This window comes from Urocitellus parryii, chromosome 1 (genome assembly GCF_045843805.1).
Source record: "Urocitellus parryii isolate mUroPar1 chromosome 1, mUroPar1.hap1, whole genome shotgun sequence".
NCBI lineage: Eukaryota > Metazoa > Chordata > Mammalia > Rodentia > Sciuridae > Urocitellus > Urocitellus parryii.
Window position 1 is genome coordinate 223,054,023 of NC_135531.1, and position 25,235 is coordinate 223,079,257.

At 37.8% G+C, this 25,235-nt stretch overlaps 2 protein-coding genes across 3 annotated transcripts; one reads left to right on the top strand and one right to left on the bottom strand.

The window, feature by feature from the left end:
- Positions 1-6,031: 6,031 nt before the first annotated feature.
- On the top strand, positions 6,032-14,910 carry Ssb (small RNA binding exonuclease protection factor La). The gene is made up of 12 exons (XM_026389558.2): positions 6,032-6,142; positions 7,669-7,743; positions 10,253-10,356; positions 10,543-10,717; positions 11,297-11,404; positions 11,491-11,591; positions 12,618-12,689; positions 12,933-12,975; positions 13,422-13,562; positions 13,866-14,052; positions 14,172-14,300; positions 14,534-14,910. The coding sequence occupies exons 2-12, from the start codon at positions 7,678-7,680 to the stop codon at positions 14,620-14,622; spliced, it is 1,215 nt and encodes a 404-aa protein (XP_026245343.1). The 5' UTR covers positions 6,032-6,142; positions 7,669-7,677; the 3' UTR covers positions 14,623-14,910.
- Mettl5 (methyltransferase 5, N6-adenosine) lies at positions 14,630-24,907 on the bottom strand. 2 transcript variants are annotated; one of them, XM_026389560.2, is made up of 7 exons: positions 24,527-24,904; positions 22,204-22,318; positions 21,224-21,405; positions 19,494-19,576; positions 17,102-17,153; positions 15,317-15,366; positions 14,630-14,736 (listed from the first exon to the last, which is right to left on the bottom strand). In XM_026389560.2, exons 1-7 carry the CDS (start codon positions 24,633-24,635, stop codon positions 14,698-14,700), a joined length of 630 nt encoding a protein of 209 aa, XP_026245345.1. In that variant the 5' UTR covers positions 24,636-24,904; the 3' UTR covers positions 14,630-14,697. The 2 variants fall into 2 exon arrangements, with proteins under 2 accessions (XP_026245345.1, XP_026245346.1); XM_026389561.2 differs by lacking the exon at positions 15,317-15,366 and having other exon boundaries at positions 24,527-24,907.
- Positions 24,908-25,235: the final 328 nt, after the last annotated feature.

The window sequence follows — 25,235 nt, forward strand, 5'->3', positions numbered from 1 at the left end:
TGGTACTGGATTTTGAACCCAGAGGCCCTTAATTAAACACTAAGCCACATCCTCAGATCTTTTTGTGTTTTATTTAGAGACAGGGTCTCTCTAAGTTGCTTAGTGCCTGGCTGAGTTGCTGGGGCTGGCTTTGTAATTCTCCTGTCTCAGCCTCCCAAGCTGCTGGGATGACAGGCATGGGCCACAGCACCCGGCCTTGGGGGGTTCTTTTTGAGGAAAATAATGCCAAATTAAAAACACAAAATTAGGGAAATGAATATGATAGATGAATAAGTCACAATAAAGATAAATACCACACAACAACACAAAATCCAGAAAAAAGTCCCTCTCCCCCTTTTTTATGCTGAGGGCTGAACCTAGGATCTCCAGTATGCTCTAGATCCACTACTGAACAACACAGTTGATTAATTGCCAGAAACATCTTTATAATTATTTCTCCTTCCTTCCTTCCTTCCTTCCTTCCTTCCTTCCTTCCTTCCTTCCTTCCTTCCTTCCTTCCTTCCTTTTCTCCTTCCTTCCTTCCTTCCTTCCTTCCTTCCTTCCTTCCTTCCTTCCTTCCTTCCTTCCTTCCTTCCTTCCTTCCTTTATTTTTCTTGTTACCAGGGATTGAACCCAGAGGGTCTTACCCACATCCCCAGCCTTTTTTATTTTGAGACAGGGTCTTGCTAAACTGCTTAGTGCCTCACTAAATTGCTGAGGCTGACTTTGAATTTGTGATCCTCCTGCCTCAGTCTCCCAGGCCAGTAAATTACATGCATGCGCCACCACACCTTGCTATAGTTTTCTACATTTTGTTCAGTATAGTCGTTGATCTTTCTTCATACACAATAAATTTTAAAGATTTTCTACAAAGAGGATATAAAGATAATGTTACCAGGGCCCAGGCCAGAGATTGCTGGGGTTTGAACTAACTGGATTTGGTTGCCTAACTACATCAGAAATAAGAGAACAACAATGTAAAAAGGAAAAATGAATTTAATCACAGTTTGGCCAGAACTGGGAAGTCAACTAATCTGTCTTCATGCAACCTAAAGAAATGTTACAATTTATAGAAACAAAAGTCAGGAAATATATGTATGTAAATACAGCCAGGCTGTGTTTACCAGAATTATGTTAAAATTCCGGTTTTTCAACCTTTGTGATTGCCCGCCAGGGATTTGGGGACAGATTCTCAGCTTCCATTGTCAGCATGAGATAGCTGAGATGGAAACCAGGAAATGTGGAAAAAAAAACAATTTAGGGCTTTTAATTCAAAGGAGCCCCTTTACCATAATTCAGTATTTCTATTAAAATAGTTAGAATTCCTCTAGAAAGATTTTTTTTTATTATTGGTTGCTTAGAAAACTGCTTGGAGATGAGATGTGATTTTTTTTCCCCTTCAACTGTACACATCTGTGACTACTTTTTAATAATGTCAAATTTGCATGGTCTGGAACATAAATCAAACAAATTCTGTAGTATTACAGTTGCAGGAATTTTAAAATACCATTTGGTTCTAGATATGTAATATACTGATACACTGGAAATATGACTTTATCTTTTTTTTTCCTTTTTTGTGCTATTGAGGATCAAACCCAGAGTCTTATGCATGCTAGGTGAACACTCTACCACTGAGCTACACTCCCAACCCTGGGAATTCTAGTTTTTAACATGCAGTTTTTAGCCTTAATATTAATTTTAACTTTTGTTTATCAAAATAGCTATATGAAGTATAGTCGAATAGCAGCAAAACACTGAATTTGTTTGGATATTCTAAGAAATGGAGTTAAGAAAATGGTGTCGTTGATAGTTGAAAATTGAATGCATTTGTGCCATTAAGATACTGTTAGTGAGCTGGGCAAGGCGGTGCACTCCTATAATCCCAGCAGCTCTGGAGGCTGAGATAGGAGGATCTCATTCAAAGCCAGCCTCAGCAACTTAGTGAGGCCTTAAGCAACTGGGTGAGACTAAATAAAGTCAAAATAGGGTTGGGGGGGCTGGGGATGTGGCTCAAGCGGTAGCGCGCTGGCCTGGCATGCGTGCGGCCCGGGTTCAATCCTCAGCACCACATACAAAGATGTTGTGTACGCTGAGAACTAAAAAATAAAAAATAAATGTTAATAAATTCTCTCTCTCTCTCTCTCTCTCTCTCTCTCTCTCTCTCTTAAAAAAAAAAAATAGGGTTGGGGGTGTAAATAGCTGAGTGCCCTTGAATTCATTCCCAAGTATGAAAAAAAGAGATACTATTAGTGTACTCCAATGCCTTGGAATAATATGAGTATCTTTTCATTCAAGCTTTTATCATAATTACCTATTCTTATATGGTTATTTTCTTAGCACTTCTCAAGTTCTCATTATTCTAGTTCCTAAACAGGCTTTTTTTCTTTTATCCAATGTCCAAAAACTGGAATGCTAAAGGGTTCAATCTGGGGCCCTCTTATCTTCACAGCAGTATAATTCATTTAAGAGAGTTTATGTAATGCCATGACTTTAAATATCATCTATATACTAATAACTCCATAATTTGTGTCTCCAACCCTGATTTCTGCCTTTAATTCCAAACTCAGAGATTAACTGTTTACTGGCATCTCTCCCTAGATGTCTATTATTTCAAAGTAAATGTCCAAAATAAAATAATACAATTACTCTAGATTAAATGTCCTTAATATAAGACAGAGGGCAGTAATCACTTAGTGTTTGGAAATGTGGATGGGATTTTTCATTGCAATAGTGACAAGAGTGCTACATTTTTTTTCTCAGCATATTACATGTGAATTTCATCAACCTCAATGCATGCAGATCTAGTATAATATTGCATTGTTTATGCCACAATTTAGTTACCCATTCTTTTGGAGTAGATATTTAGTTGATTTTCAGTTGCTTGGATTTACACATCATGCTGCAATAAATATTTTTTAATATGTTTTCTTGTTCAGATGTTAGAAATTTCCCCAAAATATATTCTGAAGAGTGGACTTGCTAGCCATCCACAATGCACATCTTATATATCAGCAGATTTTATCAAAGTGTCCTCTAAAATGATTGTTCTAAATGTATACTGAGATACTTTTGGTATATTGACGTACAAACTTATGCTATGAGAGAGATGTCTAGCAGCATAAGAATCTTTTCCTAGGTGCTTTAACTGGTAGGTTGAGTTTCCTGGTATGCTACCAGCCAGCTATTGTACCAAAAGGTGGTCTCCTGGAGACCAAGACAAGAAAGAGAGGGAGAGCAAAGGACCAGTGACCTGATAAGACACTAAATGTTCCTAAGTGTTATTTGTTTACAAACTGTACCTGCATTTCTTTGTAGTCTTTGTGGAGCATGAAAGAGTTACATTTGTTTAGGTGACTGTCTCTAGGCAATCTCCCCCCCCACCTACTCCCAGTGTCAGGCCCCCCTACCAGACATTAGTAGATATGTAATCAACAATTTGCTTGCTCACTCCTGGGGAAGAGGCTTGGCTGTTGCATCTGTCTGGTGGCTCCCAGATGAATCACCACTGATATCTCTGTTCCCTCTAGCACCCCTAAGGGGTCCTCTGGACTGAAAAGCCAGGCTTGAGCCATAACCAGGTCCTCAAGGGGCTGGAGGCACTGCAGGCTGGGAGTAGCCCCAGGGCATGTTGGTGGCAGCCATCAAGCTCTACATCCTGCACAATACCCCATAGTAGATGTCTTTCACTACAAGTACCTGCTGAAGCAGGTCCTGGCAACTGCTGGTGAAGAGGATTGCTCACCAGGCCTGTTAACTCCAGGAGCAAAGGGGCCACTGTCTCTTCAAATTAGTTCCCAAGCACAAGAGGAAAATCTGGCCTGGGAAGACACCCACCCTGAAGGCCCCCAGGAGAGCCAGGAAAGCTCCTGGGAAAGGCTCAAGAAACCAAGCAAGGCACAGAAGGAACCTGCCAGCTCTGGCAAGGTAGAGAAGGCAGCAAAAATGCTGGGTGAGGGGAGGAAGGCTCCTCCCAGACCAGCTGCTGCCAACCAAAAGATCCTCAAGAGAGGCCACTCAGGCCCCTTCCTGTGCCAATGGATCAGTGAGAAGTCAAAGGTCAAAGAAAGGCAAGAGTAGTAGGCAAGTAGATACAGAGGCCCGTGGGAAATCAAAAATGAAGAATGAGATTTCAAAACCTGTAACTAAGCAGGTCAAGAATGGAGTTGTTTCCCCAACCAAAAGGAAGATGGCTGCCAAGGCCCCTAAAGAGAGAGCTTGCCAGGGGGCTGGAGAGAAGCCAAGAACGAAAGCAGTAGCTGCTCCTCCTAAGGGTGACAGGTCCAAGGCAGTCCTCATACCTCCTGCCAGGGAGACAGAGGCTGCCCACGAAGTCCTCATCCTCCAGAGTATGCAGCAAGAAGGTAGAGGCTGAGAGCTAGAGGCCCTGGGTGGACAGAGATGGTGATTTTGCCTGAGTTTTTATTCCCTGACAAGCCATTACTCAATTGTATCATAACATATTTATCAATAAAGACTTCATTTTCTTTTTCCTTAAACACAAAAGATAACAATTTGCTCAATGGATGAATGGGAATACCCTGACGCTCATATGATTAGTTCTGTTAAATACCTATATTCTCACTGATTTGGTCTAAAGGATAATTGAGATTTCAATTGTGGTTAGCACAAAGTAGGGGCTAGAAAAATATAGAGTGAGTAAAAGAGAATCTAATTCATCTGAAATTAAACTACCTGAGCACAATGCTATTAAATATCCCGCCTTTGGCCCAATGTAATGTCCTTATTCAATCTATAACTGCATTTTTTCCCAAATAAATAATATTTGATCTGTTTGGGATCACTGAAAATCCCTGAAATAATTTGACAGGATTTTTCACCAATGGCATTAAATATTTTCAAGAAAATTGAGGAAAAAAAAAAAGATGGTCTCACTACAGGAAAGGGGATAACTGCTTTAAATTAAACGACTAGCAGGGAGCGGTAATTCATGCCTGTTATATCAGCAAATCGGTTGGCCGAGGTAGGAGGATTGCAAATTGCACGCCAGCCTCAGCAACTCAGTGAAACTCTGTTTCAAAATAAAAATAAAGGGCTGGTGTTATAGCTCAGTGGTAGAGCGCTTCTGGGTTCACTCCCCAGGACCTGGGGTGAGGGGAAGTAAATGACTAAAATTTTGGAAAAAGTATACTAATAGGGAATGCCTCTAGCATAAACAATAATCAGTAGCGTTAGGGTAGGTGGCACAAATATCCATGGGAGACACTCTCTGAGTTCAAGCAAAGGTTTACTGACAGAGAATATTTGCCAGGCTACTTTCTCCAAGGCACAGCAAACTGCTGGGAAAAACTTCTTAACTATATAGTCAAATACAATGGAGTAGTTAAAAAATCATCTGTCTGGTTCTGTGATTGTTAGGGACTCTTTCAGGGGTCGGCCTAAGGTCATGCCTGGGCGGGCAAGTGCTAATTTTCAAAATGGAGTTACTTCAGCCTAGGGACCTAACAACTACATAGCCTTTTATTATTATTATGGTACTGAGGATTGAACCCAGGGCCTTATGCACACAAAGCAAGCACTCTACCAACTGAGCTATCTCCCCAACCAACAGGCCCTGCTTTTTACAGGAGGGACAAAGAAGTTGACTGGCCCACAGACGCACAGTTTTCACACAGGACCGATATTTGAAAGCAGACAGTCTGATTCCAGAGCCTCAGCACACACACACACACTCCATTGTTTTCTCAACTCCAGGATTCCACAAATCTTTGATTTTTAGAATTTTCGCTTACACGATGTAATTTGCATATATATTAAAACAAGTTTTTAGAAAAAAATAAAAAGGCAAACGCTTCAAATGAATAGACAGCCAGAGGAAAGGCTGGGATACAAATGCCATCCATAAATATTTAAACGTTTACCCCAACACGAACTACCAGCTATCCCTCATCACCCTGCGGAACGTTTTAACCCAATCTTCTTGGAGTGAGGGCGGGACTTTGCGGGCCGTGGGAGCCTGCGACCGTAGCGCATGCTCAGAGCGACGGCTCTAGCTCGCCCGAGGCCACGCCCACTCGTCCCGCAAGGGCTGCCGGGACGGCTCCCATCTTTGAGCGCTTTGAGCCAGCCGGCGGCGCTGCGAAGTGGAGACGTTCGGTCGTTGTTAGTGATCTTGTGGCGCGCTTACGGGGCCCGGACCTTAAAGGTGAGCTTTTCGATAGCTAATGGGAAGGTAAAAAAGAACCTGCATTGCGTGATGCACGACGGCGCGTCCTCCTTCCTTGCTGCCGCCCGCGGGACGCATGTACACCTCGCCTACTGCACGTTCGGGCGGAGCGCCGCATGGGCCGCAGCCGGAGGCGGCGTGCTGTGCTACGAGTCGAGGGGGCGCGGGCCGCGACTAGGTTACCCTACCGGCCCGGGCGAGGAATGCGGGCGCCTGGGATTCCCCACGTGCCCAGGGGAGCCTGTGTTCCCTTAAGACGCGACTCTGGTGAGGTCTTTGAGTAGAGGCTACCCGCATCCTCCCTGCGTTCTTTCGGTTTCTTATCTCCACCAGTTCTCAGTCCTGCCCAAGGCTGATGCTTCAGCCACCTCTGTAAATTTCTAGGTAGGTCGGTGCTGGGTAAAACACCAAAGGGTTCCATGGAGTCTGTGGGGACTGACTGGAAGCCAAAGAAGTTGGGGCCGCAGATGTAGCCTCGACCTGTGTCTCTTGGGCTTTAGGATCCTCCTTCCTTCCCAACAGAGCTGCTTCTGTGTGAAATGGGAGAGCGTGGGTAGTATCTCAGTTCTAGTTGTACGTTCTGGAAAAGTAGATCTAATGAAACGAAGTTCCACAATTGGGTAGGCCAAAGTAGCCTTGCAGGGACTAAATAAGTTCGTTTATCTCATCGTTTGCTTTTTTGAGAGGCCCTAGATCACGGTAATGTTAGTAACTTGACCATTGTAGGTGGTGGTATGCAAACCAGGGCATAATATCGCGTGAATTCTGTAGTGGGCCGTAAATATTCCCATTGCGTGATCTTTCATTGGGTACTCGGGTTATTGAATAACAAATTTAGTGTATCTGGTGATGTCTTCAAGAAGTATATCATCAGTAGCTCATTACTAGATTCAACATAAAGTCAAAAGACTTGCTTTGTGATTTCTAGCAAATCACATCACATCCTTCTCCCCCCCCCCCCGTAATAATGTCAGGATGTGAAACAGGAAACTGATTGTAAAGTTAACGAATATGTTAGTGATTTGTTAGACACCACCTCTCATTCTTCACCCACCGCAAAGTGGTTATAGCGTATCCATGCTCTCAGATTTGCATACATTTCTTAATATAGTGTCTAATCTAACTCCCGATTTTAATATTTGAAAATTTTACCGTAAAGTTATGATATCTAACTTGCTGATAACGTTTTTATAAGTCATCCATGGCTAATTTTAAAAGAAGCTACACCAATCAAATAGCAAGGAGAGCCATAGTAATATACTGACAGATTAGCTGCGTATACTGATCTGTTTAAAGCCATCAATGGTTGGGAATTTTCCATCTCTTATTCCAAAGTATAGCTTTGTTCAGATATTTGAGAATTGAGTAGAGAAATTGAACCTGTGAACTTGGAAAATTCTTGACTTTAAGAAAACAATGGCATATTAATTTTTAAACAATATTTCTGGTCTTAAGTTTTATGTTAAAAGAAATAATCATTTCTGCCGATTTGGGAAAATTTACAGATAGCCACAATGGCTGAAAACGGTGATAATGAAAAAATGGCTGCCCTGGAAGCCAAAATCTGTCATCAAATCGAGGTATGATTCTTGTGCTATTAAACTGCAAAAATAAGTTCCTTAAAGGGAAATTTAGGGCCTGAAAATAACAAGAAGGATATTTAATTCAATACATGTCTTCTCTTTGATTCTTAGAATTAGATGAATGTACATTAGTATACAGTTTTATTTGGGTGAAGCCAGGTTAGGAAACCCAAGAATTACAAAAATTTCAAAACGTAACATTATGGTGTTACTTAACCATTTTTTACTGGGGATAATAATAGTATCCTCCTCATAGGGTGTTAATCTTACCCTTTTGAAGTAATCAAGGTTAAAAGCCTTTGATATGGGTTTGGGTTTGTACTTCAGTGATAGATTGCTTGCCTAGCATGTGTGAAGCACTGGGTTCGAATCTCAGCACCACATATAAATAAATAAAATAAAAGCCCATTACAACTAAAAAAAAAAAAGCCTTTGATACTTTGCTCCATACTCACAATAATGTAATGGGGAGCTGTGATGACTGGGGATTGAACTCAGGGGCACTCGACTACTGAGCCACACATCCCGGCCCTATTTTGTATTTTATTTAGAGATATGGTCTCACTGAGTTGCTTAGTGCATTGCCATTGCTGAAGCTGGCTCTGAACTTGCAATCCTGCTTTTGCCTTCCCCTGCCTCCGCCTCCCAAGCTGCTGGGATTACAGCCAGGTGCCACTGTTGCCCATCGAATGTAATTTTTTTAATGGACTTTAGAGCAATGTTAAGTTCACAGCAATTTGTATGAAAATACAGAGATTTCTCAAACATTCCCCACCAGTGTGGCACATAACTAACACAATTTTTATTTCCTTCCTTTTCCTCACACCAATCATGGGATGTGTTTTGGGGAATAAATTTTTTTATGCCATCAATATTTTATTATTCATTTCCCCTCCTTAATATGTAGGATCTTTCTAAATTTTAACAGTTTTATGATTTTTTGTTTTGTTTGGCACTGTAGATTGAACCAGGGTCTCAATGCAGGCTAGGCAAATGCTGTACCACTGAGCTATATCCCAGCCTTTGTAAATTTTGATTTTGAGATGAAGAGTTTTCTTGTGTTGCCCTGGCTGGACTTTAATTTGTAATCTTTCTGCCTCAGTCTTCCCATTAGCTGGAAGTAAGGCATGTGCCATTGTGCCTGTCATGCATATTCTTCATGTGAATCTTAGTAGACATGCTTACTGATTACTGTTAAGATAAAATTCCTATTTTTAAAAAAAGTTTTAATATTTCCAGTTAACATCTCTACCAATGTTTAGACCAATGCTAGGTTTTCTTGTTTTTTTAGAATTTTATCCAGTTGGGGGCGGGGGAGAATTTTAATCAGTTTGTTAGGTGGGGGGGGAAGTGCTATCTGTTTTTCATTTTGTTTCTTGGCTTTATAATGAGGTCGGCTTTTTTATGTGTAATACATATGTACTTTTCTTTTTGGTTATACATGACAGTAGAGTGTTTTTTGTTTGGGGGGGGGGTTCTAGGAATTGAACTCAGGGGCACTCAACCAGTGAGTTGCTTAGCACCTCCTAAGCCACTGGGATTTCAGGTGTGTGCCAAGACACCTTGCTAGAATGTATTTTGAGGTCTACATACATGGAGTCTAACTTTTTCCATTCTTGTGTACATGATGTGACATATATACTCTTTAAGTTGTAGATGGACACAATGCAATTATTTATTTATTTATTTTTAAAGGTTCTTTAGTTATTGATAGACCTTTATTTTATTTATTTATACGCAGTGCTGAGAATTGAACACAGTGCCTCACACTTGCCAGGCAAGTGCACTACTGCTGAGCCACAGCCCCAGCTAAAGGTTTTTTGTTTTTTTTAAGTTGTAGTTGGACACAATACCTTTATTTTACTTTATTTATTTTTATGTGGTACTGAGGATCGAATCCAGTGCCTCACACATGCTAGGCAAGCATTCTTCCACTGAACTACAACCCCAGCCCACTTTTTGTTATTTTTCTAATGTTGTTATTTCTCTATAACTGTTCACTTTTTTCCCCACCATTCCCCTTAGTTTATAAGAACCTTAAACTACTTTTTCTCTCATGCTACTTTTGACATTCCAAATAGCCATAACTGGGTATTTTTTTTGTTTCGTTTGGTACCAGGGATTAAACCCAGGGGTGCCCCACCTTTTTTATAAAATATATATATATATATATTTTAGTTGTAGGTGTACATAATACCTTTATTTATTTTTATGTGGTGCTGAGGATCGAACCCAGTGCCTCACATATGCAAAGCAGGCACTCTGCCACTGAGCCACAACCCCAGCCAATAATTGATACTTTAATTTTCTTTTTATTAATTTGTATTATAAACATTTCATTATTGTAAATTTAGGAAGAATGGTTGTTTCCTCTTTTAAGTTATGACATGCATTTTTAAAGAATGAAAGTTGGTAGTATAATGGTAGTTAAAAAAAAAGATTCCAGGGTTGGATTAAGTATTATACAGTGCTCCAAAATCTAAAATGTATTATGATTATCTTACAGTATTATTTTGGAGACTTCAATTTGCCACGAGACAAATTTTTAAAGGAACAGATCAAATTGGACGAAGGCTGGGTACCTTTGGAAATAATGATAAAATTCAACAGGTAAAAAAACCCTTTTTGGTTTGTTTGCATTTTGGAGATTGAACCTAGAGCCTCCTACATGCTAGGCAAGCCCTCTATCACTGAGCTATTCCCTCAGCCCTAATGCCTTTTAAAAGTCATCTAGGTTCTCTGTTAGTAATGAGTGCTTCTACTAAATCTTAACGTTGTTATATATATATTCTTCAGGTTAAACCGCCTAACAACAGATTTTAATGTAATAGTGGAAGCTTTGAGCAAATCTAAGGCAGAACTTATGGAAATCAGTGAAGACAAAACTAAAATCAGAAGATCTCCAAGCAAACCCCTCCCAGAAGTAACCGATGAGTATAAAAATGATGTAAAAAACAGATCTGTTTATATTGTAAGTGGGTCTTAATGCATTTAATATAATACATTTATTTAGGAAGAAAATAGTGGTGTGGATAAGGGCTCAAGATTCAGTTGCCTCACTTTCTGTATGTCCTTTGGCAGTGTTCTTAACCTCTCTCTACACCTTATTTTCATAAATATGGATAATATTTTCTACCTAATTGAAATATTGAGTTAAATAAAAAAAACTGACACATTCGATAAAATCTTTGACATATTCTAAGTACCCAGTGCATATCATCAACTATTCTTACTTGTCAACACCTAAAATCTACAGCAATTTTCTTTAGTATGTTGATTTTAAATACTTTATTCTGTAAATTTTCAGAAAGTTACAGAAGTAGCTTGAACAGTATAAAGTATAATGTACCATTATTGAAATTTAGCAGTACTTAACACATGAATAATGGTTGTTTTTTTCCCTCTGTGCAAACTTAAAACCTATATCAGGTGAATCACTTTCATTGCACTGAGTAAGGCTCATTTGATTGAGACAGGAAGAGAAAGAGATAATGTGTATCCTTGCTTCATTACCAATCAGAATTTTGGGGGAATTGTTCACTTTTCACAGAAAGGCTTCCCAACTGATGCAACCCTTGATGACATAAAAGAATGGCTAGAAGATAAAGGTCAAGTGCTGAATATTCAAATGAGAAGAACATTGCACAAAGCTTTTAAGGTATGATTGTATGATGATAAGACTTCTAGTTGTAAAATATATGGGGCATAACTTTAAAAGAAATCCCCCCCCCCTTTTTTTTTTAGGGATCAATATTTGCTGTGTTTGATAGCATTGACTCTGCTAAGAAGTTTGTAGAGACCCCTGGACAAAAGTACAAAGACACAGATCTGTTAATACTTTTTAAGTACGTAATTTCATTCTTTTTTCTTCTGGCTTCTCAGTTATTTAGAATTGTTTGACAAACTCGGATAAGGATCATAACTAAAGTCCCCAGTTAATATTTGGTATTCTTGAATCCTTTGAAAAATACCTAAATTTTTTTCAGTAAGAAGTACACTAGTCCTTTCAGAGTATAAGACAGTGTTTATTAGTACCTTTTCATTATTAGAAACTAATAAGGAAAGTTAACTTTTAGTACTTACTTTGCATCTAAAATTTATAATCAGGCTGAATACTAAAGTTGGACTTTTTGTGTGGGTGAAGAGTAAATCACTGTTTTATATTTAATAGTTTGTATAAAAATGTTTTTATAAGGAACAAAGGATAGAGACTTGAATCACGTTCTTGTGTATGTGCGCATGTCTTTAAAATGAGAATGAACCAGGGCATTTTCATGATAAAGTTGTAGGGCCATAGTGCCTTACTTTTGCATTATATAGTCTTCTAAATGCTGGTGTTAAACCTGATTGACTGAGATCCACTGTGATAAAGCATACTATCAGTGTTACATAGTCAAAATTAAATTTTTAACATGATTTTCATAATTGCTGGGTGTTGTTTTGGGGTACTGGGATTTTAGGTTTTTCGCCTTTTGTGAAATTAACACTACAGAAAACTGTGAAACATTATTTACATGACTTCTGATCTTTTTTATATTCATGAAGGGGTAAGTGAAAACCAACACAAGACAGGAGTGTGGGATATTGGGTTTCTTTGGGAGTCATGAAATGTCTAAAATTAGTGATGGTTGTAGAATTCTGAGTATGCTACTAAATCATTGAAGGTACACTTTTAAAGGGTAAATTTTATCATAGTAAAGCTGTTATTAAAAGAAATAAAACCTTCCTATATGTATTTTGAATTTTTAGATGATTACCTTGATAGAAAATGTTTGTGACCTTCCTTGCTGTGCCATGTCTTAAATCATTCAAAATAATTTGCAGTCTTACCTTTGTTCTCATGACCTTAGCCTTTGTGTTATGTTCTTTAGGGAAGATTACTTTGCAAAAAAAAATGAAGAAAGAAAGCAAAATAAAGTGGAAGCTAAGTTAAGAGCTAAACAGTAAGTATGTTGAAGTATGACATATCTGAATTACTTAAAGCTTTAAAATAGGCTTGAAACACAGTTTAAGTGTCTTATTATATTGGAGGCCATATTACATTGTAGTCTAGCATTGGATAATCAGAAAACCTAAGGACCGGCTTTGGTAATCAAGTAGCTTAGTGGTCATGATTAGGTTATTTATTTTTAATTTTCTTATTATAGTGGGTGGGAAATTTATAATTAAATCATGTTTATTTGTAGAGAGCAAGAAGAAAAACAAAAGTTAGCAGAAGATGCTGAAATGGTAAGTGTATAGTACTGATATTTAATATATCTACTAGTTAGAATAACTTTTAAAAGTCTTGAAAACGGTGTAAATGTGTGTGGTGCTGGGGATTTAACACAGGACATTGCACAATCTAAGCTCATGCTCTGCTACTGAGTTACCCACCATGTCTGAGGCTTTTTTAAAGAAAATATGTTTTGGTTATCATTAAAGTGATATAGAAATAATATTACCTAAAATTACTGTCCTGAGTTTAATAATCGGATTTATATAGTTCGCAGTTAAATGTCACTTATAGAAGAAATTAAATTAAAATCAGAAGCAATTTTAAAGAATAACAAAGGAAAATACACTTAAACTACATTAAAACAGCATTTTGGTTTCTGTTGTAGGCATAGAATGGTTTGAGCCATTTCTGATAGGTGGGTAAGAAACTTTTTTGATTGCCTTTTGTATTTCTTTAGAAATCTCTAGAAGAAAAGATTGGATGTTTGCTGAAATTTTCAGGTGACTTAGATGATCAGACCTGTAGAGAAGATCTGCACATCCTCTTTTCAAGTCACGGTGAAATAAAATGGATAGACTTTGTCAGAGGAGCAAAAGAGGTTTGGAAATATTCAAATACTTTTTGGTGCTCAGTTTGAAAGTCCATAGAAGATAAAGTTAATAGAAAACAATTTTTAAATTGTGTTGATTAAAATACTTAAATGATTTATTTTTCGTCTTGTTATTCCTATCAGTGATGTTATGTCTGATTTTTTCCTGAATAGCTTTTGGTTCAGTAAAATTCATTGAATTAGTAATGGCATAGAGGAATTACAGGGTAGGAAAAAGTTAGTATGAACAAAAAAATTTAATTAGGGGACAACAAACTAAGGGTGTGATTTTTGTTTTCTGTACTTGGTTAGGGAATTATTCTCTTTAAAGAAAAAGCCAAGGAAGCACTGGAGAAAGCCAAAGATGCAAACAATGGTAACCTACAGTTAAGGAACAAAGAAGTGACTTGGGAAGTACTCGAAGGAGAGGTGGAAAAAACAGCTTTGAAAAAAATCATAGAGGACCAACAGGAATCCCTAAACAAATGGAAGTCGAAAGGTTATTTATTCTGATATTTCCTTTAACAGTTTGGTTATTTTACTTATTTTAGTCAGTGTTCAAAAACACAACAGACTCAAATTATTTTCTTTACCAAGTTCTCAATTATGCCTCTACAGGTCGCAGATTTAAAGGAAAAGGAAAGGGTAATAAAGCTGCCCAGCCTGGGTCCAAAGGAAAAGTACAGTTTCAGGGCAAAAAAACGAAATTTGATAGTGATGATGACCGTGATGAAAATGGTGCAGCAGGTAAGTTTTTTCTAAGTCCTTTGGTAGTTCCATGAGAAATGTGTACTTTATGAGAAGTTACTTGTCAGAGATGTGGTTTTTTAACTTCTGTATGAGTGACATTTTTGAATTATGGTGTAACTCTGTCGTGCTGTTTTACAAGTAGGAGACAGGCTAGGATATTTTATTAATAATTGTGCTCAGCATTAAAACAAAGCAGTTGAATTTATTAAAAATTTCTTTTAATTATTTAGGAACAGTGAAAAGAGCAAGAGAAGAAACAGACAAAGAAGAGCCTGCATCAAAGCAACAGAAAACAGAAAATGGTGCCGGAGACCAGTAGTTTAGTGAATACATTTTTTTTTTTTTTTAATTCATTGTAGTTAGGTTTTAAGCTGCTTTTTGTCTTTGGAGGCTTTTAAAAAGAAAACCGAATTAGGTCCACTTCAATGTCCACCTGTAAAAAGAAAAAATTTTTTGTTGTTCAACTTGTCTTTTTTTTTTTTTGTTATCAAAGTGAGGTTTTTTTTGTTTTTGTTTTTTTTTTAAATGTATAGTTCTGTTTGTGTTCAGAGGATTCAAATATCAAATGGAAGATTCTTCCACTCAATTGCTTTTGTAATATGAAAATGTATTAGTACAAACTAATAAAATATATGCTATATAAAAAAGAACAAAAACTTGTTATTTTTCCTTTTTGTATCCACAAAATGTTTGAGAAAGAACTTAAAGAAATTTGAGTATTGGCTGTTGGTTATGGGCCCTTCCCACAGTTAATTTATTTCTTAGGCTGGCTTTCTGTATTTACCCAGGCAACTTATATAACGGTGCAAACAATTACTTACTGCAAAGGTTTTTCCCTTCACTCTGTTGGTCTTTCTAGCCATCATCTTTCCTTCTTGCAGTGCTGGGGATCAAAGCCGGGACCTCATGCATGCTAGGCATTCACTCTATCTGATTGAGCCATTGAGCTATACTCCCAGCCCTTCAAAGCTTTTCAATACTGTATGTAGATAGGACTGAATCAAGAGACTTACTGATTTCTTTTTATGAAAGTTGTATAGTGCTGGCAGGTCATATCGAAGTTCTAAAAAACAACAGGTAAAGATAAACATGTCATTTCCAAACATTTACCACCCTTAACTATAAGTAAAACTAAGAAAGTTCGAAATGCTGGTAAGCCTAATGACATGTTACTTTAACTTCTCCATGTACTGAATTGATGTTTCCCCAAGAGTGACATGGCAAACTGGCCAAGGCATTTCTGGTGTTGTAACCCATTTGTACCACAATTTCATGTTAAAGGGGAAAGGTTAAAGAAATAACAAGTGGAAAATAAATATAGTTTCATGGTAATCTATAGATGACTGGGGCGGGCTAGGATTGTGGCTCAGCAGTAGAATCGCTCGCCTAGCACAAGCAGGACCCGGGTTCAATCCTCAGCACCACATAAAAATAAAGGCACTTGTGTTGTGTCCATCTACACCTAAAAAATATTTTTAAAAAAATCTATAGATGACTTAAGTCATCTCATAATGATGATGCTTAATTCAAAGTTTTCTTGTCTAGATTTTAGTAATGGCAGATATTTTTCTACTAATTTCTAAAGTACTCATATTTTTCATATTCTAAATAATTTAAACTGTACTCTTACTACTGATCTGTTTTAGAAGGATGGGAATCAGTTACCTATCCTTCATATTTTCCAACACATATTTTAACCCTAGAATCGGCTCTTTTGAGTTTTAATGTGCAATCAAAGCACTTGGGGATCTCATTAAAATGCAGATTATAACTCAGTGGATCCTGAAATTTTCTTTAGCTTTCAGGGATGTCAGTGCTGACGGTCTGAACACCAGGTGTGGAGCAGTAAGGCTCTGGCATATTAAAATACTGTGGCATAGGGGCTGGGGTAGAGCACCTGCCTCACATGTGTGAGGCACTGGGTTTGATCCTCAGCACCACATAAAAATAAATATATTGTGTCCACCTACAACTAAAAAAGTATATATATGTTACTATTTCAAAAATGCTCTATATTGTAATACCTTAAAACTTCATGAGGGACAATAATACCGAATATAGTAGGAAGACTGATCTTTTAATTATTTCATTACTAATTATAAACAGTAACATACCTAGTTAGATATTTTAATACCACAGGACCAATTCATGGTAAGTTTATTATTAGGGAAAAAACATGTTTCACTGAACTTTTATTTTGTGCTGGGGAGCCAACTAAGGGCTCTGCAGATGCTGGGCAAGAACTCTACCATTGCACCCAATGTAGTGAAAAATGTTATCAAAACAGCTGAGCCAACCTCCTTGGCAACTTTTCTCAAAAAGGGCTGGAGATGTAGCTCTGTGGTACTGGGTTCAAGCCCCAGTATTGCCAAATATTGCCAAAAAAAGAAGCATGAGCTCATGGTATAGATGTTTGTAATCTATCTCCCACCAGAAAGAAAAAGGTCAATGTTATCTTACTCTATGTAATTAGAAAATTAAAAAAAAAAAAAAAAGTTAACTAGGAAACAACCTGGTGGCAATTTCCACAAGTGGATTTCAAAAATTGGTTTTATCAACTCCAAGCCCATGTTTTTACCCACTGGATGATATAGTCTGTCTGGGCCTGGAGTTACAAATTACCTGAGGTCTAATAGAAATTTTCAGTAAAATGGATAAACTGTGACAGACAAAATCAATTACCAATCATTCATATTTTTCCACACAGAAAAACATTCTATAGTATATTTCCTTAGCACCTGAATAAAAATTTTGGTTAGGTTATTGCATGTTGGCTTAAGGGTTAAGATTCATCTTACCTGCAATGATATCTATCTTGATTTTCCATTCTGCAGCTTTCTTTTGAACATGCTAAACATAAATAACATTTTTATGTGGGCTTATTTTTAAGTAAGACTTAAAAACTGCTTGTTATTAATATTAGATTAAGTTTTAAGCTTAAAATTTCATTAGAAATTAGACTGAAAAGTTTCAACTAGATGAATATTTTGAAAATCAGTAATCAAGTCATTTCAATATATTTAACAATCAGCCAGATTACATAAATTCAAGTGAAAAACTTTAAGCATCAGAATACATGATACACTCATGATTTCTCATCATTGTCTCATCAATATAACTACTTATCCTGGAAACTATTCAGCAGAGGTCCATGTCCATGGGCAATTCAGTGGCAGTATGGTGTAGTAGTTCAGAGCATGGTCTCTAGAACCAGGCTGCTTGCATTTAAACTACAGAACTACTAATTGCTAGCTATATAACCCTGAGCAAATTGCTCATTCTGTGCCTCAGTGTCCTCATTTGTTAACGGGACTAGAGTTTTTTTGTTTTGTTTTTGTACTTGGGATTGGATGCAGGGATGCTGAAGCACTGAGCAACATACCCAGCCCCTTTTTACATTTTATTTAGAGGCAGGGTCTTAAGTTGCTTGAGGTTAGTGTTTTGAACTGTAACAGATGTATTAGAGCTTTATAGGTCTAAAATTCTTGAACCACTTCACAAAGAATTATTAATTTTTAGTTACTAATTTACTATTTAAAACTGCTTTATTCAATTAAGGCTTTTTTGGACACAATATGTACTAGCACTTGCTTTCATATATTGATTGAGATTTACCAGTAGTTATGTTATATTCTGTTGACTGCTTACATGTACCACTGTTCATTGTTAGCAGTGTATTTCTGCTTGGCTATTGGATGTTGTACTTTTAAAAAGGTTATTATGGGCTGAGGTTGTGGCTTAGTGGTAGAACGTGCGCCAAGCATGAGTGAGGCAGTGAGTTTGATTTTAGCACCACATAAAATAAAAAAGTATGGGGCTGGGATTGTGGCTCAGTGGTAGAGCACTCGCCTAGCACGTGTGAGACCCTGGGTTTGACCCTCAGCACCACATAAAAGTAAAAAATAAAGATATTTTTTAAGTAAATGAAATAAAGGTATCGTGTACATCTACAACTAAAAACTATTTTTTAAAAATGGGAGGAGCTGGGACTGGGTATGTGGCTCAAGTGGTAGCGTGCTCGCCTAGCATGCATGAGGCACTGGGTTCGATTCTCAGCACCACATACAAATAAAGTAAAGATTGTGTCCACCTAAAGCTTAAAAATAAATTTTAAAAAAAAAAAATGGGGGGAGCTGGGGTTGTCACTCAGCGGTAGAGCGCATGTGCAAGACCCTTGGTTCGATCCTCAGTACCACGTAAAAATAAATAAAGGCATTGTGTTCAACTACAACTAAAAAATAAATATTTTTTAAAGAAGGGTTATTAGATTACCATGTCTCTAGAATTTTTTATTTTCAACTGGGTTCTTTTTTTTTTTTTTTAAGAGAGAGAGAGAGAGAGAGAGAATTTCAATATTTATTTTTCAGTTTTCGGTGGACACAACATCTTTGTTTGTATGTGGTGCTAAGGATCGAACCCGGGGCCATACACATGCCAGGCGAGAGCGCTACTGCTTGAGCCACATCCCCAGCCCCCCTCAGTTCTTAATCACTAAGTTATATTTTTTTTTTTTAAAGAAAGAGTGAGAGAGAGTGAGAAAGAGGGAGAGAGAGAGAGAACTTTAATATTTATTTTTCAGTATTTGGCGGACACAGCATCTTTGTCTGTATGTGGTGCTGAGGATCGAACCCGGGCCGCACACATGCCAGGCGAGCGTGCTACCGCTTGAGCCACATCCCCAGCCCACTAAGTTATATTGACAAGGAAAAAGGTACCGCCCCTCCCCCTAATTTCTGTAATACATCTTTCACACCCCCACATTATGTATTGGCAAAAAGAATAGTGAAATATGTGGTTTCTGAACTCAGAATTTTTTTGCTTGAGGCTTACCATTTTTGAAACTAGTTATACTATACTTCTCCTTTAACTGCATGAGCCCACTGGGAGAAGAGGCATTAATCAACCAGAACTTACCCAGGCAAACCAGAACATATGGTAATCCTAGTTATACCATACTTCTCTACTCCTGAATTGTAGTACCTTTGCTAGTAACAGTCCTGTTTGAACAAATCTTTGATGAAAGAAGGTAGTCATAAATAATAGCTAATTAAAGGGAAAATTTAGTTACTAAGAGCTAAATGTCAAAAGGTCAGGAGAAACAGGCACTGTGGTAATTTAGCATCCACAGCAAGTCCTTAAAACACAATTTTTTAAAAAATGACCTAAAATATCATGGTGATGTGAACTTACCTCTCTAGTTGAAGATTTGTGTAAAGAATATACTGCTGTTCTTGCCATTTCCAAAGCAGTCTTTAGAAAAGCCATATCTGTTCCTATGAAAAGAAAAAGAAAAAAAAACCCTCTTATTTACATTTTGTACCTTTTATCAAAGCAGAAGATTAGACAAATAGAATTTAGAAACTTTTTCCTAAACTCCAAAACAGGCACTTCAAATTCTTTCTGCATCAAGTCAGGGTACAAATAAATATCAGAATATTTTATTAAAGTTGATAAAATAAAACCAGAATTATATTGTCTTGGCTAAAAAATAAAGCTAAAGTAAAATTTTAATATTATATCCCATTCTAATGAGTCAAAATCCAGAATCATCTTGGTGGGGTAGGGGTACTTTTTAAAGTATGCATGTGTTTTCCTTCTCTTATTGATTTCCTACCCTCCTTGCCCATAGTACACACAAAATTAATAGCTACAGTGAGTCACTGTTACCAATGAGCACATTCTGAAACACTCATGTGTGTTTAAACATTAAAAACAGGTTTGAGGGCTGGGGATGTGGCTCAAGCAGTAGCGCACTCGCCTGGCATGCACACAGCCTGAGTTCGATCCTCAGCACCACAAACAAAGATGTTGTATCCGCTGAAAACTAAAAAATAAATATTAAAAAATTCTCTCTCTTTAAAAAAAAAAAAAGATTTTGAAGTAGACAATACAACTAAACTGTGCCTGATCTTCTCACCTACAGAAACTGTGAGTTAATCCACATGTGTTTGAGATAATGCATATTTATTTATTTATTTTTAAAGAGAGAGTGAGAGAGGAGAGAGAGAGAGAGAGAGAGAGAGAGAGAATTTTTTTTTAATATTTATTTTATTTTATTTATTTTATTTTTTTTTAATATTTATTTTTTAGTTCTCGGCGGACACAACATCTTTGTTGGTATGTGGTGCTGAGGATCGAACCCGGGCCGCACGCATGCCAGGCGAGCACGTTACCGCTTGAGCCACATCCCCAGCCCCGATAATGCATATTTAAAAAAAAAAAAAAAAAAAAACAGGTTTGAGGGCTGGGGCTATGGCTCAGCAGTAGCGCACTTGCCTGGCATGTGTGAGGCACTGGGTTTGATTCTCAGCACAGCATGTAAATAAATTTAAAAAGGTCTCTATTAACAACTAAAATATATATATTTTAAAAAGAAAAAAAAACAGGTTTGAGTGGCTGGAGTTATAGCTCAGTGATAAGAATGTGTGTTTAGGGCTGGGGTTGTGGCTCAGCAGTAGAGCACTGGGTTCAATTCTCAACCACATAGAAATAAATAAATAAAATAAAGGTATTTGTCCAACTACAACTAAAAAATACACATTAAAAAAAAAAAAACAGAATGTGTGTTTAGCATTGGTGAAGTTTTATGATCAATTCCCAGCACTACCCCTGAAAAAAAAAGGCAGATTCAAAAAGTACAAAATCCTTTATAAGTTTCATAATCATTTATAAGGGCCAGACAAATCATCCCAAATATTAATCATAAATGATGAAAATTTACTTAATACAAATTTGTAAAAATAAAGATTAAAAATTCAATTCCTAAATAAACTGAAATTTAAGTTATAATACCTATACAGGTAGAAGATTGGTTTATTTAATGATCAATGAAAAAATCACTTAATCTAGTTAATAGTAAAATGTTCTTTAAAACTTGCTTTCCTATGAATACACTAGTACATCTAATTCTTGTTACTAACCTTTATTATTTTTGGTCCCAAACGGAGGATTCATTATTACTGTATCAAAAGACTTAGACATTCTGTTGGATAATGAGCATACATCACATTGAACTATATCCACATTTGTTAACTCAAACTCTTCCACATTCCTATTAAATATTTCCAATGCATCTTCATCTATGTCAAATCCAACACACAACCTATAAATGCAAAACACAAAGAGTGGCATCTTACACTCCCACAACAAAACAAAAAGTTTTTACTTATGCTTTTTAACTCAGTTAACAAAAGTTAAGAGTGGGTGTAGCTTTTCAACAGCATGATTTCCCAATGCAGCCAGGGTTGGAAACTCAGATGTATATAAAAGGGACTGCTGCTCTTATACTTTAAAAAAAAACTATTCTAATTAGTTATACGTGATAGAAGAATGCATTTTGACACACTGTACACAAATGGAGCACAACTTCTCCTTCCTCTGGCTGAACATGGTGCAGAGTCACAGAGGTAGCATAATCATACATATAGGATAATAATGTCCATCTCATTCCACCGTCCTCCCTAACCCCATACCCTTTCCCCTCCCCTCTGCACAATCCAAAGTTTGCTGTTATACTTTTTATTTATTTATTTTTTGGTACTGGGGATTGAAGACAGGATGCTCAACCACTGAGGCACATCCCCAGCCCTTTTTAGAATTTTGAGACAGGGTCTAAGTTGCTGAGGACCTCACTAAATTGCTGAGGCTGGCATTGAACTTGCAATCCTCCTGTCTCAGCCTCCTGAGCCTCTGGGATTCAACCATACTGCCTATCTTTATTTACATCCTATAAACAAACAAATATATAGTTTTTGATATTCTGTACATTCAAAATATACTCAGTATTAGATTACTGGTCCCCCATCTCATTGTTTAGAGTCCCATGAATATAATTCAGTTCATCCTATTTACACTTATTAAGGCTGCCCCATACCCAAATAGTATAAGTTGGATCACTTACCCTGCTCCTAACATTGCAGTTCCGATGCTAAGCACTCCACAACCACATCCTAGGTCTGCAACGACTTTATTTTCAATGTCATCATATGTGTTATGGATTGTATAAAGCATACATGCTAAAGAACAATTTTAAAACATATTAGGGAATAAGTAGGGTATGACTCATTTAATTTGTACAAATCAGTGTACCATGTAATTAAAAAAAAAAAAAAAGATTACTTGGTATGTAGTAAAAAGCACCACAAAGGAGGATAACACCTATTAGAGGTTCCCAAAAAACTGTCTCTGGTAATAATGCCAAGAATGACAAAACTGTCACTAGTATCTCAAGTAAAATGAGAAAAATGCTTTATTTTTCCTCAGCCACCTATTCAAAACATTGTTCTGTGTGTGTATGTGTATCTATTAGTTTTTTCTTTGATGCTGAAGTAGTTTATATAAAAGAATAGTACAAGTAAATAGAGTTATAAATATCCTTCCTTGTCAAAATGTAAGTTTGGCAGCCCTGTATCAGTCAGCTTTAAAAGTTTACTAATGTGGGAAGACTACAAGTCTAGGAACCAGTAATATCAAACAAGCATTAGCATTAAAGGGGCACATAACTTTTTTGTAAAGTTTGTCATCAGAACACAGGTATCATAATCTCCTACATCCTATATATATATATGTGTGTGTAATGTGTGTGTGTGTGTGCACGCGCGTGCGTGCACACATGTGTATACAGATATATATATATATATATATATATATATACACACACATAGATATATATATCTTAAGACACATATTCATAATCTACAAATGATAACTGATAAGAGAACTAAGGAACAGGGCAGAAGGTTGCTGAGAAAGAGGTTTTTCAAACACAAGGTTAACTGTAGGTTAAGCATGAATAATACCACTTATATCTCTCTGTGGATATCTGACCTCAGCAAGGGCTACTGGCAATCCCTAGTGGCTGAGGTTCCAGAAATTTTATTTTTTATTTTTTTTTATTTTATTTTTTTAAAGAGAGAGCGAGAGAGAGAGAAGGGGAGAGAGAGAGAGAGAGAATTTTTAATATTTATTTTTTAGTTTTCGGCGGACACAACATCTTTGTTGGTATGTGGTGCTGAGGATCGAACCCGGGCCGCACGCATGCCAGGCGAGCGCACTACCGCTTGAGCCACATCCCCAGCCCCAGAGATTTTATTAAAAACACAATTATAGGGCTATTTCAGACTGAATGTGTAATTACTGATGTGGGTGTGATTACTTTGAAGCTGGTTTCTGAAAAGAAGCACACCTGTGTGCATGCTACAAACTAGGTGTGAAACAACTTATTTTTTAAAAATTGTATTTCACAAAAAAAACTAAAACCCTACAGAAGACTATAAGAAGTCATTATAAACTGAGAAAACTGATCTTAACCTAGACACAGTTTAAATTAATTTGTACTGGCATATTATAATTTTACATAATAGTGGGATTCATTTTGACATATTTACATACACAAAATGAAGAAATTTGGTCAATTTCATTCCCCAGTTTTGCACAAAAGTTTTGTGTGGATTTTTGGTTGGTACTACGCCAACATCTTAGAGTTAACTGCAGGTATGTATACATTCTTTATCCTTCTCATTGGCAGCTTAGAAACAACTATTTTGGAACTGGAAAATAGTCCCCCTTGCAAGTGTTCCCAGGAAATTAATTTTCCTAAGGTTTCCCCACCACTTTATTATATTATTATTAAATATGGATCTTTCTATATTCCCTTCTGTACTCTATGTCAATTGCTGGCATCAAGAAACAGTGCTAATTCTCAAGTAATGGGTTAAAATTAAAACGTGTCCTCATCTCTTTATACAGCCATACTCTGATTTTGCTAAATTCAAGTCCTTCCACTACCAACTCTAGTATTCATTTGTAGGGCAGAGGATTGCATCAGAATCTTGCAATTCCAATCCCTGACAATTCATTCTAAGAGGAAAATGATCCTTACTTAGCAAATATTTACTGAGCTCCGAACTAGTACAGCAACTTTTTTAGGCACTGGGAATTCGGGGGGGGGGGGGGGGTGTGACAAGACTAACAAATTCCTTTATGAGAGAAACAAACAGTGCTAAGAAGTACGCAGAAAACCAAGCAGGAAAAAGTGTGTGTGTTTAGGACCGGCAGGGGACTGTCTTTAACTGCGGTGTAAAGGCCTCTCTAAAGTGACACGCGATCTTAAAGCGGAATTTCTCCAGACAGTCCCTAACCAAATTACGTTTCTTTTTTTCATCAAGGAGTAAGCATATAAGGCTAACCCCAGAAGCTAGGGCATGGTGAACCAGCCGCCCTACCTGCAATGTGCGGCCTGGTCGGATACTGTTCTAGAAGTAGCTTAGGCTTTTCGAATCCATCCACTTGTTGCAGGCGACTCTCTAGTTCCTTGAGCCTTAATTTCTTCATTTCCCCCCCCCCCCTCTTACATGTGGGCTTACAGGGTTCAACCACACCAGAACTGCAGGGAAATCTATCTAACCCGGATCTTTCCTCCCGCCACACACTTTCTCAGTGTCACAAGCTGAGGGCGGGGCAGGAAACGCGGGACATAGGGCCAGCCTCCAACCCGCCTCCCGGGTGTCGCGCGCCGCCCTACGGCCTCTGGGAGCCGGCGGCGATAGCTGGAGCGCGCGTGGAAGATGCCTGGTGCAGCAGCGTCCCAGCACCTCGGGAAGCGAACGGCGCCGGAAGCGACAGCACGCACACGCGCACGCCTCCGTCATCCGGCGTCGGGTTGCAATCTCTGCCCATCGTTGGGGTTCCGCTGGCGATCCGGCCTCTTCGAAGAACCACCTGAATTCGCATATCGCCAGTCAGCCCTCGCGTCTGTCGTGTACTCAGAACCCTCAGGCTTTGCCTTGAGTACCTACCAGCCGCTAAGGATGTGGAAAGAGGGTGAAAGTGAAGCAGGACAGAGGGTGAAAGTCACAGTTACTTTGTGGCCCAGTGTGACCCTTTTGCTTGTTTTCTCCCAAGCTCCCTCTCAAAAAGCGGCAGTCTCCACTT